A 17,705-nucleotide genomic window follows, 5' to 3' on the forward strand; every position below is an offset into this window, starting at 1 on the left:
ATGGAGCTGGAGGCATTATCCTTAGCAAACTAATGTGGGAACAGAAAACCAAAAACCAAACATTCTCACATATATGTGGGCGCTAAGTGATAAGAACACAGAGACAGAGAGGAACAACAGACATTAGGGCCTACCAGAGGGTGAAGAGTAGAGGGTGGGAGGAGGGAAAGGATCAGGGAAAATAACTAATGGGTATTAGGTTTAATAGCTGAGTAATGAAATAATTTGTACAGCAAACCCCTGTGACACAAATTTACCTATATAATAAACCTGCACATGTACCCCTGAACTTACGTTAAAAAAAAAACACAACAATTAAAAAATAAATAAATAAAGGGCTTCCCAAAGAAGAAAAAAGGAAAAAAAAAATTAGAAAATCTTTTCTTCTTTCAGGCTATTTTTTAGTATCACTATTTGTATAAAGGCCTTTGTTTTCCAGACAGTGCCTTTTATGCAGTGGATCTTTTAATCCTTACATAGTCCTGTAAGGTAGTTATTACCCCAATTTTAGAGATGAGGAAAATAAAGCTCAGAGGGTTGAAATGACTTGTCTTTCAGCTAGTAAGAAGCAGAAACAAAATCCTTATGCAACTATATCTTCTACAATTCAAAGATAGCTCTTGTTTCCTACATCCTGCTTCTTCACTATCATTTTCTTCTAATCACACTAACACACACACTTTCCCCTGCAATGGTGGAAGCCTCCTATGTCTTTCCAGGACCAGTGGTAAAGCTAGCGTCACCAATATCCCTTGCCACTTCACACGCATGAAGGGAAGATGGATCTATATCAAGGAACTACCTGAAGCCCATTTCTCGGTCCTCTCATCTCAAATCAAGCTCTCTTCCATTCCTCACATCCAGTCTTGCTGGGGAAAGTAGGAAGATAAGACAGAACATATCTGTGTTGAACATGCTTGCACTCACAGGCTTTCCTCTGTTCATCCCAAAGAAACACTATCGTAACACTGTCACCAAACTCGCTTCCACTGAGTAAATCAATAACACCATGAGCTAGCTGCTTACTCATTACTTGAAGATTTAAATGGGGACTTTTTTTTATTGGTATTAATTGAAAAGTTGTGGTTGCAGTGGTGCTAAGATGAACTGGGTGATGGAAATAAATTTCATCTAAGGATTTGAAAATATTAAATAATCCTCATGAAGTATTAATGGAAAGCATCTGATCTTCTAGAAACAAAATCAGGCAAGTATATAATTTTTTGTCTTTGCTCAAGACGATTTAACCTTTAATTCTGTCATGCCAAATAAGTATGACGGAATGGCGAAGGGGGTTAGCTGGCACAATAAGTCTATTATACTATCTTACCAATACTTTATCTAATTATTATCTTCACTTCTTAATAGGATAAATGAGGACTGGAGAGGATCATCAGTTTGGCTCAGAGGCAAAAGCAGCAGAGCTGGAAGGGGCTAAGCTTATCTGATTCCGGAAGCAACATTCTTCCTGTGTTTTTCCCACATCTGTATGTTTCCCACAATACACCAAATAAGACAAATCCCAAAGGTCTGAATGAATTGGAAACTATGAATAAAGACACTTAAAATGGGCGCATGCCAAGCACAAGACAGGCAGAGGTCCTGTCTGGCTCTCACGTTCTATGACGCTATGAAAATAGTCATGCCACGTTCTCCCTAATCTTTAAAGCCATCTCTCATGAAAGCATAATCCACATGCCTAAAGGGCTCCAAAATTCTTCTTGAGCAATGCTAATGCAGATTTGTGTGCAGAGACAACATATGCTGGACACCACAGAGTCCGCGGGAAACATGGCACTTTCTGTTAAATCTGTCCTTAGTAGCCAGTTTTTTAAAAAATAACTTATCACTGTCCCACCACTTCCAAGTCTTCCCTTTCTTCTAAGTATCTGAAAAACGTCAGGGTTTTCTGCAGCTTTGTAGCTAATTCCCATGATGATGTTTGTGCCTTGCAAATAAAGAAGGCCACAGCAGAGCAGGCACTGCCAGCACAGCGGTGGGGTGGGAGGCGTGTTCTTTAGAACAAGGTCCTTCACGTACCATTCTGAACCACCATCTTGTGCAGTGGCTCTGGCCGCAAACTACTCCATGGGAACAAGGTGAAGACAAGAAGTATAGGGTGTATTAGTAACTTCTGTGTGTAGGCAGATTATTCACTTCTTCATTCTATCGGTGGAAAGCACTACTGATGGTGCAGGGAAGAAACAGAAGTCCTGTCTGGCTCTCACATGCTATGATTGTATGAAAACAATCATGCCACATCTCCCTCACCTTAAAACTAAATCAGAGTATCAAAACTACTAAGCCAGAAACTTGTTTTTTTCCAACAGCAAGACGTTTGAACTGGAGCCCCTAAACATTGAAGTGTCTTTACTAAAAGGGATATACTATCTTCTTAAAAGCATTTCCATATACTTTATTTTGTTCCTACAAAAAAAAGAAAGAAAGAAAGAAAATGCTCACACAAGTCCGCACTTACATAGATGTGCACAGAATCGTGCTCCTTACCAAAAGTTACTTCTCCTTTGCCAGCTTTGTCAAACAGCTGAAACGCTACCATAAACAAAGCATCAGGAGCACACAGGACAGATTCAAAGGCAACAAATTCTTGAAAAGATATTAATCTGCAACATAAAACAAACACAAAGCATAAAGTCAGCAGCTTGTGGAAAACAGAAGCATATACAAACATACACTGAGGGAAAAAATATCCCTGCCAAAACATAAAATTCAAACTGAAAACATTTATAAACATTTAGCATTTACTTTTACAATGTGGACTGAAATAATAATGCACAGAATCTAAAAGACATGACAGCATTGACCACGTAGTTTACACACTAAATACATTATAATTTCAAATGTAACTGTTTTACCCAGTATCATAAATGTTTCAGTCTTACTTCAGACATGTTTTTGGGTTCTAAAATTAAAGTGTAGATACTTTAGACTAAGATGTGACTGCCTAACAGCAAAATAGAGCAACTTTGTTACACATTAGTATCCCTATAGACCATGCAAAAAACGGTTCACAGATAATTGATTCACTACCAGTATTTACTGACCACCTGTGAATTGACCTAGGGCTAGTACAGGGGAATACAGATAAATGACACATGAAACATGACCCCAAGGAACTTCTAGTCTGGTGAGGCAGATAGCACTAGTCTAGAAATAGACCAGTGTGTAGAAGAAGAACAAATCATAACACAAGAACTAGTATGGTAACAAAAGTCTTTGTGGCAGAAATGGCATTTGAGCTAGGTCTCAAAAAATGAGTACAATTCAGATACACAGTAAAGGGTGTAGACCAGAGGGCACTTCAGGCAGAAGACTAATGCAAGAAAGCTAAGGAGTATATAGGGAAAATTATGAGTGACAGATTTTGTCTGGACAGTGGAGTGCATAAAAGAACAATGTAAAATTAGATTAGAAATATAGGACCAGAGGTGGCCTTGAAGCAAGAAAAGGGGCTGGTCATTCTCTAGGAGAAAAGAGTGACTTTAACTTTCTGAAGGTCAAAATGTGGGTCAATCTAAGGTTTAGGAAGAATATGAGAGGCCAAGGACGTTTGGCTTCCAAAGAGGAAATGGGTCCATAAAAGCTTTCCTAGATTGTATTTTTTAACAACTGCTACTTTAAGTGTCCAAATACCTTAATGATACATTGAGATACTCCAAGTTTCCGGAGGATATAGGAAGAGGAAGAAAATAGGAATGTTTTTCATATCTTTTACAGAAAACTTAGTTACTTCTAAACATCCTATAGAGAGCACACATTTTTACAAAAACTGTTACAAAGCGAACTTAGCTGTTTCCCAGAATGTCACCCAATTACAATAATGCTATGAAGAAAGGAAAAACTCAGTGCGTTCAATATAACATCTCTGTATCATTAACCATCCAAAACACATCCTTCTCAATGCCTGGGAACACTCAGGAAGAGCATGTGTTACAGGGGAGTACTTCCCGAGGACATTTTATCCTCTACTAAGGTCTCTCTCACCGAGACTCTCTGCCTAAGCAAGACCAGGGGAAGACAAAGGCAAGAAGCGGGGGCAAATGTGAGTCAAGCATTCCTGGCTGAACTCAAGGAGCTTACCACCAGCTGTTTGGAGGAAGGGGAGACAGTCATGAGCACACATAACCACTAGAAATTAAGAGTTAACTGTAAAAGAAAAAATAAAGCACCAAGGGGCATAAAAGGGGTGAATTATTCTGCCTGGAAGAGTTAGAGACTGCTTCATGGAGGCATGGTATTTGAAGAACAAATTTTAAAGCTGAAAAGATCTTAGGGATTATCTACTTCAACCTCCTCATTCTACTTGTGAGGAAACGGAAACTCGCAAAAGTTAATGACCTGGGTTAGGCAAAACAACTGGCTTCTGACATTTTGGCCTGAAAACCAGGTCTCCTGGCTTCCGTATAACCTGGTTAGAATTCCAACTGCTGTGGGAAGATGGTGAAACCATGCCCCACAGGATTAAAGAATTTGGTAACTAACAAAAATTTATTGAGCTTGTCTTGCAGGACAGCAGAGAAGAAAACCATTTGTTACAGTTCTATTTGCCACAAAATTGGCTGACAGACTGAGGCTGGTTAGAACCAATACAGCTCACTGGAGTCTGGGCAGAATAGACTTCCTCTCCTGGTGAGTAACCTTTTGACGTTAGAAGGCCAAAAACTCACCCTCAGTTCAAGCTAATGCCACCATTGTCCAAAGGTGCAACCCATGAAGCAGCATGTAAGGGCAGCAGCATGCCCAAGACACTTTCCAAACCCCTTTTCCTTTCAGCCAATCACTAATCACTGTTCAGCACCTAAACTCCACACTCAGAAGCCCTCCCTTAAATCTATGGCTGTAAGGCTGGCAGAGAAAGTCAAACTTGAGCCTGACTCCTGTCTCCTTACTCAGCAGCCTGGCAATAAACCTTTCTTGCTGCAAAAACCTGGTGCTTTCTGTTTGGCTTTCCATTGTGTGCAGGCAAATGGACCCACTTTGGTTTAGTGACAATGGAGACAGGAGGGAAGGGTAGAGAGAAGACATTCTACACTGGTGAAGCAAAGTACAGAGGTGAAAACAAATGGATGTGCTGTATTTGGAGCAGGATGTAGGAGTTACCAATTCTCCATCTAGCAGGTCATGAGGAGCAAAAGACTGGCATGAGTGAGAGGCCAGCCACCTGGGGTGGACCTTAAGGACCAAGCAACAGAATCTCGACTTTTTTTTTTCAGACAGTTAAAAATCACTCAAGGTTTCTGGATTAAGAAATGTCACATTCAAAACTTTGATTTAGAAAAGAACTGGTGTGGAAGATGAATTTAAAGGAGAGATGAGATGTGGGAGAAAGCCTGGCAGCCAGGGATTGCAGGGTTCTAAACCTGAATGGGAGTCCTAGGAATGAAAGCAGAGGAAAGGTCAGAGAAACACAGTGGAGGCAGAAATGATAAAATGTGGTTAGGACTGGATGTCGGAGGCCAAGGCCAAGGAAACAGGCCAGGATGCTCCCAAGATTTCCAACTTGGATAACTGAGTGGGATGATGATACCACCACCAAAGATAAAGAAGAAAAAAGAAAAAAAGGTAAAAATTGGAAAGAAGGGACCTGTGGGAGAATGCAACCAACTGCGACTGTATTTGAGGTACCAGTGGGACATGTAGTACAGTGTCCAGCCAGATGCCAAAAGAGACTCAACGGACTTAACAGAGATGCTGGTATGGGCAGAACTATGTCCCCCATTTCCGAAAATCCCAACCCCTAGAACCTCAGAATGTGACTTTATTTGGAAATAGGGTGGCTGCAAATGGAGCTAGTTAAGATGAGATCATAGTGGAATAGTGCAGGCACCTAATCCAGTATGACTAAAGTCTTTATAAAAGAGGGAAATTTAAAAACAGACACGCACACAAGGAGAAAACCAAGTGAAGATGAAGGTAGAGAGCAGGGTGATTCTTCTTCAAGCCAAGGAACACCAACGGTTGCCCGGCCACCACCAGAAGACAGGAAAGAAGAACAGAACAGATTCTCCCTCACAGCCCTCAGAAGAAACCAACCCCTGCTGAACTTCCACCTTGGATGTCTAGCCTCCAGAAGTTGGGACAACTAATTTTTTTTTTTTTAAGCTTCCCAGTTTGCGGCAGAGTACTTTGTTACAGCAGCCTGAGGAAACTAACATAGAGGCCAAGATTGGAAACACAGATCTGGCAGTTTTTAAAGAAACGTTACCTAAAGCTATGAATAAAAGTGCCCACAAGCATTTCATTTAGAGATGTTTCCTTTCCTCTTAAGGTATGCTCTAATAAGAGAAGACTTTGAGGAATTCACTGGCAGGCCCACCACACTCTAGACTTCTGAAGCGGGACAGAGGACAAATGTATTTCCGGCCCTTTGCTTCCCAGTTGCCACACCTACGCACATCCCCCAACCCTGCCGATCAGGCACCCACAGCCACACAGCCACACAGTGCTGCTCTCCAGGGGAACTTGCTGGCAGTTTGCTGAGGCAGAAAACAATCATATTTGCTTAATTACCCCTTCACGGACATTAGGTTCATTAAATAGAATCACACTATGTGTTATCTGAAAAAGGGATGTTTTTGGTTTCATGGTCTGAATAAAGACAGGCTTAATATATATATGAAAGGCTTATATAAAAAAGGCATATATAAGAGACCATATACATATGCAAGGCTTATAATATATAAAGGTGTATATATATGTTTTATATATATATATGACTATATATATATATGTATGATCAAAGCTTTGTCTGGCAATGTCAACGTTTCATAACTGAGAATGGCCAATAAATACTCTGGTATTTTAGGTATGTCACTGATACCAAAAGGTATGTAATGTGGTAACCCTGTTAGATATGAGTATTATACACCTACGCAGGAGGTACGTAGATGAACCATGAAATCATAATGTATTATTGTTCGCCAAGATCATTTTGGATTTTCAAGGTAATCTGACTAGAAGGCAATCAGAATAATTATATAGTACTATATTACTTTACAGCATGATACCTAAAAATGTTTATATATATATTTTTTTGGTTTTTTTGAACAAACAGTGCTTCCATCTTGCTTTACAGGTTTAATGAGCATTAACATAAGTTACAACAAAGAATTCAAGCTTAATCAAGTTCAGACCTGGCTGGTGAACTCACTTACTTCCTTTTCCACCCACAACTCCCAGAACTTCTTTGACGATGTTAGATTCCCTTTAAAACGAATCATGCAGCTCTGATAAACTCTATGACTAGAATCTAAGGAACAGTATTTGCCACCACTCTCATCTGCAGGAACTAATAGTAGAACATGGGTCAGCTAACAAGAAAGCAAATGTACAAGTCACATTTCCACAGGCCTATACCACTCAGAGATTAGGGAAGGGTAGGTGTCTAACTACTCTATTTCATGGTTCTGATGCTACTGGATATTTTTTGTAAGCAAGTCATTTTTGTTTTACAAAGCACTAGAGCTGCTGTTCTCCTTCTGGAAGCCATTTATAACAGTAGCGACTTTGTAACTCCTTTACAGTCCAGGTAATAATAAAATAGCCAAAGCACTGCGTAGTACTACAAAATACTGGGCCAAAGAAGAAAAGGTTGAAAAGTGAATTGCATCTGTATGCTATGCTTAAACAATGTAAATATTAATCATCTATCACATACGTGGAAAGGTACCACAAGATATACACCAAAATGATGATGGTGCTTCTTCACTGTAGCATAACTTTAGGTACCTCCTCCCCCAACTTCGCAAGGGATAGCACTTAGCCTGGAGATATTTGAAATATAATAGAGAATACAGACTGAAAATTATGATGTTATGGAAAAAGGGTTAAGTAATGTAACAAAACTGGAAAGAAACGACTCAATGAATTCAGAGGAGGGGAAGGTTACTGTCATGTTGAGTGAAAGGAGGTGAAAAAAGCCTTACTGAAATTGGGAACACATGACATCAGAAGGAAGATGTGTTCAGTGAACATGAGCTCGGTCTTGCAATAAAAGTGAAATGTGATCAAATAAAGACGGGAGATGGGGGAGGAGAGTCCACCAACTGAAGTTTGACTTCAGTGCCTACTCTACATATTTGGCAGAGGGCAGTTCTAGGGACACAATCTCTGCTCCCCAGAACTGGTGGTCCAGAGGGGCAGAAGGTAAGTCAGGAGCCAAGAAAGGGAGCCCAGAGATGAAGAATCAGAAGACATGCATATTTTCTGGAGGAAAACTAGAACAGAAAATATAGTGCTGGGGCTGAAAATGGCAGCTCATGTCTATAATTCCAGCACTTTGGGAGGCCAAGGCAGGAGGATCACTTGAGTCCAGGAGTTCAAGACTGCAGTGAGCTATGGTTGCACCACTGCACTCCAGCCTGGACCACAGAGTGAGATACCATCTACTAGAAAAAAAGAAAAAAAAGAAAAGAAGGAAGGAAGGAAGGAAGGAAGGAAGGAAGGAAGGAAGGAAGGAAGGAAGGAAGGAAGGAAGGAAGGAAGGAAGGAAGGAAGGAAGGGAGGGAGGGAGGGAGGGAGGGAGGGAGGGAAAGAAGAGAAGAGAAGAGAGGAGAGGAGAGGAGAGGAGAGGAGAGGAGAGGAGAGGAGAGGAGAGGAGAGGAGAGGAGAGAAGAAAACCCCACAAAGTTGCTCACAACCTGATGATGAGGTCCTGTGATGGTAGAACAAGATCTGATAATTTTAGTGATGTGATCAGTTTGTGCATCAGAACATTTAATCTGACAGAGGAGTGTTAAATGAACTTAAGGGGAAGAGACTGGAGTTGAGGAGATGTGTGGCAGAATCCAGGGAAGACCTACGAAAGCCTGAATGAGAAATAAAGAAGGGCACTTAATACCAAAGGCTGGGAGTGCAGCATCTCCGGAGGACAATTTGACAACACAGCAAGCGTCTCAAAAATGTCTTTATGGCCACTCTGGGTAGCCTATGGGTTAGCCCTGCTCCACAAGAAGCAGTTAGAAAAAAAACCCAAAAAAACAAAAAACAAAAAAAACACCTCTTTATTCTACGACCACCACAATCGCACTCCTAGGAGTTTATCCTAAAAAATAATTCATAAATGCATGCAAACTTTAATCTACAGGGATATTTACCCAGCACTGATGGTAATGGTGAAAAAAGTACAAACAACCTCAATATACAACAATATGTGACGGACTGAATATAGAACATTGATATGCAGGATACTATCCAACCACTAAAAAGTGTTATAAACAAATCCATGGTAGTAAGTAAAAAATCATTTACACAATGATGTGTAGAAAATGATTTGTTTCTTAAAAATGGACAATAATATTGTGCACGCACACAAAGTCTAAAGGAGGCACACCAAAGTGTTGGCAGTGGATATCATCTCTAGGTGGTTAAATTGTTAGAAATTTAAGATTTTTTTTTCTGCTTGCTCATATTTTCTAATCCTTTCAATAATATACATACTGCACTGTTCTTATAAGAAGAAAAAAATAAAAATTCATATGAAACAAAATAGCAAAGTCCTCAACTTAGATAGTAGCAGGAGGACTGTATAAGAGATTTGGGGAGAGGAAGGCAAATTGAAAAAGGAAATGAACGATCTGAAAGAATCACACTAATGGATAACCTCCAGTTCCTCTCTTCCTCTCTGTCCTTGTTTATTCTCACTCAGCAGAGGCTTAGACTCCATGTGATCCCTTTCATCTCCTGCCTGGCTCCTATCTCCAGGTCAACTCTGTGGCTATGAAAGTTTAAGCAACAGCACATAAGGAATTGGTCTGTTCATACTTCAGTAAGTTTGGTTGTAGACAATGTACCATCAAAATCCAAATACCACTTTTACTGAAGGTTCCTAACCACAAGAGTACTTCACAAAAATAACTTCTCCTTATACCTCTTCTGTGTGTTACAACAGAAGCCAAGCAATTGTCCAGGGTCAATGGCAGAGATGAAAGTAAAATCTAACTCCAAAAACAGAGTTCTAACCATCAGACCACCCACATTTAAGTATACGTGGGTGTTAAGAAAAATCTGGAACTGGACTCTCCTGTGATCACCAATTTTTCCAAAGAGCTTTGGTCTCCATGATTTTTAACATCTTTTAATAGCTTTTGGCTTTTATAGCTCTTCTCTTTCCCATCCATATTCCTTGCAAATACATATTATTCAAGCAACTAAGCTGTAAACCAAAAATAAAATTCTAAGACCCCTCAATGGACTTCCTTCTTAGCCAAGGCACTCTTCAAATTTAACCTAAAAGACTGTTTCTGGCCATGATGGTAAGTGGGGGTTGGACCTGCCTCATTATATCTTAAGTCTGATAAGAAATATTTACAATCTATTCTCTCTGAAGCCTGCTACCTAAGGGCTTCATCTCTACAATGAAAACTTTGGTCTCTACAATCCCTTATCTGAACTCAGACATTTCCTTTCTAACAATCCCAGGTCTTTAGGTAAACAACTGTCAACCAGAAAATGTTTAAATCTACCTATAACCTGGAAGCCCTCACCCCACTTCAAGTTGTCCCACCTTTCTGGACAGAATCAATGTATTTCTTAAATGTAACTGATTGAAGTCTCATGTCTCCATAAAATGTATAAAACTAAGCTGCACCCTGACCACCTTGGGCACAAGTTCTCAGGATCTCCTGAGGGCTGTGTGTCACAGGCCATGGTCACTCATATCTGCCTCAGAATAAATCTCTTCCAATATTTTACAGAGTCTCTTTTTTTTTTTTTTTTTTTGAGACAGAGTTTCACTCTTGTTGCCCAGGCTGGAATGCAAGGGTGCGATCTTGACTCACTGCAACCTCTGCCTCTCGGGTTCAAGTGATTCTCCTGCCTCAGCCTCCTGAGAAGCTGGGGTTACAGGCGTGCGCCACCACACCTGGCTAATTTTTGTATTTTTAGTAGAGACAGGGTTTCACCATATTGGCCAGGCTGGTCTCAAACTCATGACCTCAGGCAATCCACCCACCTTAGCCTCCCAAAGTGCTGGGATTACAGGTATGAACCACCACGCCAGCCCCAGAGTCTGACCCTTTTTGATAACAAAGCAAATGTGTACCCTGTTCCTACTATATGATAAGCCATGCCCCAGGCACTAAAGATACCTCAAAATTGACAACATCTATGTCCTCAAGGAACCACATTTGCAGGTGGGCGGAGGATGAGCACATGCATACATAAAAATTCCAGAATTAGACAACCACTGTATGGGGTGAAATAGAGCAACGCCTTGGAATCATGCTTCTCAGCCCCAGATACTCTATTTCATTGGTCTGTAGAGGGGCCTAAACACTCATTTTTTTTTTTTAAACTTCTCAAGTGATTGTACTACATAGCCAGGCTTGAAAATCAACTCCAGGAGAGTAATGGGATTGGGAGATGCAGCTACTTTGCCTAAAGCGGTCAGGAAAAGCCTCTGGTGAGGAGGTATTGAGATCTGAATGGTGAAAAGCAGTGGCCAGAAAAAGATTTGAAGGACATGGATGTGAGGAGAAACATCAGTGCGAGCACCCAAAGCAGGCCACCCTTGGCAAGTTCCAAGGGGCAGGGGAAGGGAAAGGGGATGAGGATGAGGAGAGTGGTAAGCATAAAAGGATGCCTGGATTTTATTCTAGGGAAATCAGCTGCTGTTGAAGGGTTTTATGCAGGGGAGTGATGTGACTTGCTTCAGAGTTAGAAAGGTTACGAAGAACACTCAAGACACTGCGGAGCATGGGCCGCCGGGTGAAGCATTGAGCCCAGTTAGAAGCGGCTGCAGTAGGCTGAACCTGCGTTGTACCAAGAGAACCAAGGAGCAGTCAAATCTGGGATACATTTTCTAAACAGCTGTTAAGGCTTAATTACGTGGAGTCTGTGAGGGTCCTGTCCTGGAAGTCACAGCAAGCAGTTTTTAAAGCCCAGGAGCTGGTCAACCCCTCCCCGTCAAGAGGAGACCCAATGGCCAGGGGCTGCAGGGGCTGTGGCAGTCACAGGCACAGACTCTGAGGCTTAGAGGTCACTGAGGATATGAAAACTACCAGTTAGGCAGATGAAGAGGGCGCTCCTGAGTAAAGATTTTTATTTAATATGCTAGTTGATGGTCAGCAAGCACACAAAGGAAGACTCATGGCCCCAATTATGCAAATCCATGACAACTGTTTCTAATCTGATCTGAAAAGAGACAACGAGTGATTACTAATCTTCTAAAAACCATCAGGAATAAGGTAGACAGAAGCTGAGTCCTAGTCTTACCTTTGCCTAACTGGCTGAATGACCTTGTCGGACAAGTTGGAACAGATATCCTTTCTTGTTCCATAAAAGGTGTTTTTCTCAGACGCCTTTCATTCTAAATTCCTGTTTTCTTCCATTTTAGGTTATAGGCAGCCATTCTGTGCCCACCCTGGCTCCAGAAAGGACCTTGGCATTCCCTGGAGTACATTTGTTCTGAGGCCAGCAGGGTTCTTCAGCTCTACTATGTACTCTGGTTCAAATATCTCACCACAGTGTTTGCCAAGGGCCTATTTAAATTCATTGGCTCCAATGAAATCTGACAGATTGAATATTGTTCAAACAAGCAGGCTACTGCCTGGCTTTAAAAGCCTATTAAAGATTTTTATTGGCAATTTTACTGTATTGTTATCATGAATTTGGCCTGTAAATATCACCTCTGTATATATCACTGCCTCCATATTGGCAAAAGTATATATATATATGTAGGCTCTCATAATTGTGAGCTTAAATCAGTACATAATCTGTCCACACTGCCAGCTCTACTTGGCAGCCCATCGCCTTGCAGCTAACTCCAAACAGCAGTCAAGTTGCCCAAGGCTGACTGTGCCAACCAGGGGCACTTACTGGGGTATTCTTATAACCCCAACATTCTCTTTCTTATCAGATGGATCAAGGACATTTGACAAGTAAGATTCATCTCTTTTCTAGTTCTCACTTGCTAGTACATAGTTAATTCAAGTAACACTAGAAAATATCTTTACTCTTCCTATACCCCATTTATTCTTTCCCTCCCTATAAAATAACCACTTCCCAATGAGATGAGAAGAATCTGCCCCAGTGTCCTTGCCACCTCCCTCAACCTCTCATCTTTTAACCTTTAAGTCATAAATATGCTCCAATCATGGCCAGTCCCTACAAAGATGATATCGCATCAAGGAAAAGAACCACTACAAGCTTTTAAAACTATAGACAAATCATATTCACCATCTCCACAATTCTTTAGATAAATATCCTTTATTTCTTAAATACTAGTAGACATCACTTAAAAACCTCGAAAAGCTATCTTATTATACTACATTGTTCCTATTTTGTGTAATTACCAACACTGAGAGCAGAATTTAATAATGTGCATGACAAATAGTCTGCATTTTAATTACACCATGGATATTTTGAGGTCTACCAAAGACTTTTTTTTTAAAGGAAAAGTGTACTAAGTTTAAACAAACAAAAAACATCATAAACTCCTCATTTTAAATTAGGTATTGCCTTCAAAGCAGGGGGAAATCAAAAGAGGTAAAGACAGACCATTGAGGAAAAAAGGGAAAAGTAATTGTAAACCATGATGGAAAACTGATTTAGGCAAATAAAGCCGATTTAAAAATCTAGGTTTCCTAAATCTTTCCTTGTTCTACTAATTAAGGCTGGATAAAAAGGTCTCAATGTTATCAAAATGGCAAATGAAGAAGGATAATGGGGAAACCACAAATAAGAAATCAGTAATCATAAAGCCAGCAGGCGTATGAATTTGTCAGTTAGCGTATACTGGCCTACACTACATAAAGTAGCATGTTGGTTTATTCTCATTACCACTGGATAACCAGGTACTTTGAATGCACCTGAGGACAGAAAGACTGGCCTGCATGCAAGGGCACACACTACCAAACCCTTCGCTTCTCTAACTGGTAGTCTCCAGTTTGATCATTCCCTTAATTCAGGGCTGAAAACCACAAAAGTACCTATGGGGTATGGAAGGCACAGCCTGGGAACAGAATTTTCCCATACATACTTTTAGTCAATGCCCATATTACCTATGTTTGCTCTCAGCTCAAATAACATTTTAAAATACCAAAAATTGATTGAGTTAAATGATTTTTAATTGGAACACAAGGCCTTTCTCAATAGGTTTTTCTGAATCTCTGAAGCAAGGTAATGATGATTAAAACAATATTCTAAAACAAACAAAAGTCACATAAGCACAGGCACACAAAAAGTGACAAGAACAAACATGCTACTTTCTTGCATCTGCTGTTGATCAATTCCTAGTTTGTCACTGTTAAAAAAATAAAAATACATCAGCAGTAAACTAAAATTAAAAAAAAAACACATGAAATCAAAATTATACTGATTCCCCTTTGAGAAACATTATCAATTAGTCAGGAACATTTTAGCATTTTCTTTCATTCAACTATAATTCTTACATTTTGGATATACACAAAACCTCTCTTGATGTGATTGTAATAAAAGCCCTTGGCAAAGCAAAAATTAAATGACTGAAATAGCCCTTATCATTTTAAGAAATAAAATTATTCATGGTGTGGGCAAGAAGAAATAAAAATACCCAGGCTTGAGCCAGAATATCACACAAAAAAAGCCAACATTAATATCTGCTGTGCCAGCTGAATTCAAATTAACCCAATTTTTACATGTTAATTAAACCAGCTATTTTCTTCTTATTGTATTTTTGCTTCTTAAATAGTAGAGTCTACAAGTGATTCCCAACAGACTTGTTCCAACAACAATGACGTATTCATTTACTTCTATTATGACCGTACAATACAGTAACTGAGCAGTAATTTTTCACAGTCAATTACATGTGTGGTTCTTTATGCTTAGAGATGCTGAAATAATGTGTACTATAGAGCCATATGCCCAAATCTCTAGTCTGCCAGAGGCAGTTGCCTGGGTAACACATTTTCTCTCCGGTTTAGCATAACCCTTCATTGAGTATCATTAGGTGTCATTAAATAGCAAACATTAACATGAACTTCAATATACTACTTAGATAGAGTCATTTTACCCATGTAAACAAGTGTTCCACCATTTATCTAAGCTTAAAATAGATTATGATTTTCTGTATTTAAGACCATAAAAAAGAAAAAAAAAGTGCCCATGTTTTGATTTCAGATTGAATTTGCAGAAATTTCTGATAACATAAGAGAACTCAGACCAAGTTTTAGAATAATATTTCATAATATTATGGTCATAATATTCAAAGTAAGCAAAGAAATATTAGGTTTTAAAAAGTACTCAATCCTATAAAATAATTCCATCAATTGTATCTCAGATGAAAGATTATTGCACCCTCTTTAATAAGGACTGGGGAGAATGCACTCAAATTCAGCAACAAAATGAACTTTTAAAAAGAATAATAAAAGATAAAATAAAATAATAAAATAATAAAAATAATAAAAGAACTTGTAAAAAGAACTCTTAAAAAGAATAAAGTGCTTAAAAATCAAGGTATATAGGAATAAATACAAAGTATGGGATACATTGTTCATTATCTAAAATTTTTTTACAGCATTATTGACATATAATTGACAAAAATTGTATATATTTAAAGTGTACGATGTGTTATTTTTATATACATATACACTGAAAAATGATTACCACAATCAAGCTAATTAACACATGCACTACATAGTTGTCTCATATAGTTAAAATATTTTAAATGTTCAAAATTTAATGAAGTACTATATGGTTTAGATGTGGCAATATAGAGTTTATACAGGGTGTTCTAGAGCAATGTCTGCATTAAGAGTAGCAACGGCGGGGGGAAAAAAAAAAGAGTAGCCACAGTCTCAAATACTCTCCATCAGTCCTCTACCCTACACTACCCCAAACAAGCATCCACATCTAAAAAAAACAATGTGCTTTCTCTACAGTCTCAACAGTCCCAATCTGATTATCACTCCCAAACCAAGGATTTATGATGGTTCTGAGATACATCATCATTTCAGATGAACCTAAACTCAGCCTATAAGCAATCACAGCTTTTCTTCTATCATCCACATCACAAAGGGGCTCCAAATTGTCAATGTTAATTTTAAAGGACACATATAAAAAGAAAATGAATCATCAAATGGCACTACTACCCCAATTTATTTTCTTACCACTCCTAGTATAGAAGAAGGGTAGATTCTAAAATCCTGGCAGCAAGGGCAAAGGGACTCCATAGAAGTTCAGGAGGCAGCATCAAAGCTGTCTACAGTCAACTTAGAATAACAAAAAAGAGAGGCTGGCCAAGAATAAATGAGTTCTTCCTGGTTATGGGGAATGAGATTCCAGACACTACTATGATGATGAAGTGGAATTTTTTTTTTCTTTTTCTTGCACCTGTTTCCTAATGCAAAATAAGAAAGAAATAGTCACACAAAATTGGGCAACTTGGACTTGGGTACCACGCTCCTACCTCCACTGCTCCAAAAATAGTCATCTGTTTGCAAAAGTAAATCAAACCTCAATCACGAGTTCAGTCCAAGGGCTGGGAAGTAGTTAGCAGGAAAAAAATTATTTGCTTTTAATTGTATATTCCATTTTGGTTTCAGCACTCTGTTTTGAATGAATGTTTCTATGAGGCAAATTATAAGAAACAAATTGACAGCAAGGATAAATAAATCTTTATGCAAAACATTTTCAAGATATACTGGTATCAGGAGAAATTAAGTTGCATCTCTGACACCTCCATGCCAATTCACATTCTGAAATTATCTAAGACATTCTACAATTTCAAATAAAATTTTAAGAAATTAAAACTAAATGGTATAAATGGTAATGACTGGGAAATGTAGCCTAATACCTTATGAAATGTTATAAATAAGAATTAAAATAAAAAGTGATTTCTAAAGCCAGGCACAATTGCACGTGCCTGTGTTCTCAGCTGCTCGGAAGGCTAAGGTGGGAGGGTCACTTGAGCCCAGGAGTTTGAGACCAGCCTGGGCAACAGAATGAGTTCTCATGTTCATTTTTTGTGAAAAAGGTAAAAAGTAATTTCTGCTTACAATATTCTGATTAAGCAGCATTTCTAGATTTTACCCCAAATCCACAATAAACAGAATACTACTATTCCCACCACTATTCCCAATACAGATTAAAATTTTACTAAATGAACATACTTTGCTTGCTTAAAAACTGGCACAAGATCTGATAAAGACATATACATTAGACATGTTTTGTCATACAAATAGCCACAGCAAAATACAATGAATTCACCTACTAACACAGGCCACCTGTGAATATAGATTTTCAGAAAATAACCAAAGGAGTTTATTATGATTGTTTGAGCCCATTCTATTTAGGTTCATTTTTTTTTTCTTTGCTCATAGAATAACCTATATAAGTGCTGAAAAACAGTTAAGAAAAATTTTCTGTCCCAATTGATCTGGTATGTTTCCCTATCCTATGTCATGCTATCTCTGCACTTCTTACCAAGTTCTATTTCTAAAGGTCTCCTAACAATTTCAAGCTTTTTTAAAAAGCAGGCCATTACAACACAGAACAGTAATTGTAAAAGATCATCAAAATTAGAAACTGTTGGGAGTACTTTATATTTTTGCAAGAGGAAATTAAGCTACACAACTTTTGAGACTCTCTTGCATTTACTAGGTATAAGTATTGCAGAAAAGCAACATCAATATTTTAATGCTTTTTCCTTCAGAAGTTGGTGATTGTTTTATTTCTCAACTTAGGAAAAAAAAAAACTCTAGGCTGGG

General features: G+C 38.8%; 1 protein-coding gene across 5 annotated transcripts in view; it reads right to left on the minus strand.

Moving 5' to 3' along the window:
- Nucleotides 1-17,705, minus strand: part of LOC105475544 (solute carrier family 25 member 13) — a 199,554-nt gene that overhangs the window by 120,843 nt on the left and 61,006 nt on the right. For 4 of the 5 annotated variants that reach the window (XM_011730902.3, XM_011730903.3, XM_011730900.3 and 1 more), the window contains one exon: nucleotides 2,509-2,624. The exons of the other annotated variant lie outside the window; for it this stretch is intronic. In XM_011730902.3, coding sequence (XP_011729204.1) covers nucleotides 2,509-2,624 — 116 coding nt within the window. The remainder of the gene's footprint in view (nucleotides 1-2,508; nucleotides 2,625-17,705) is intronic. 5 annotated transcript variants of the gene reach the window in all.

Source organism: Macaca nemestrina, chromosome 4, assembly GCF_043159975.1.
Source record: "Macaca nemestrina isolate mMacNem1 chromosome 4, mMacNem.hap1, whole genome shotgun sequence".
Taxonomy (NCBI): Eukaryota; Metazoa; Chordata; class Mammalia; order Primates; family Cercopithecidae; genus Macaca; species Macaca nemestrina.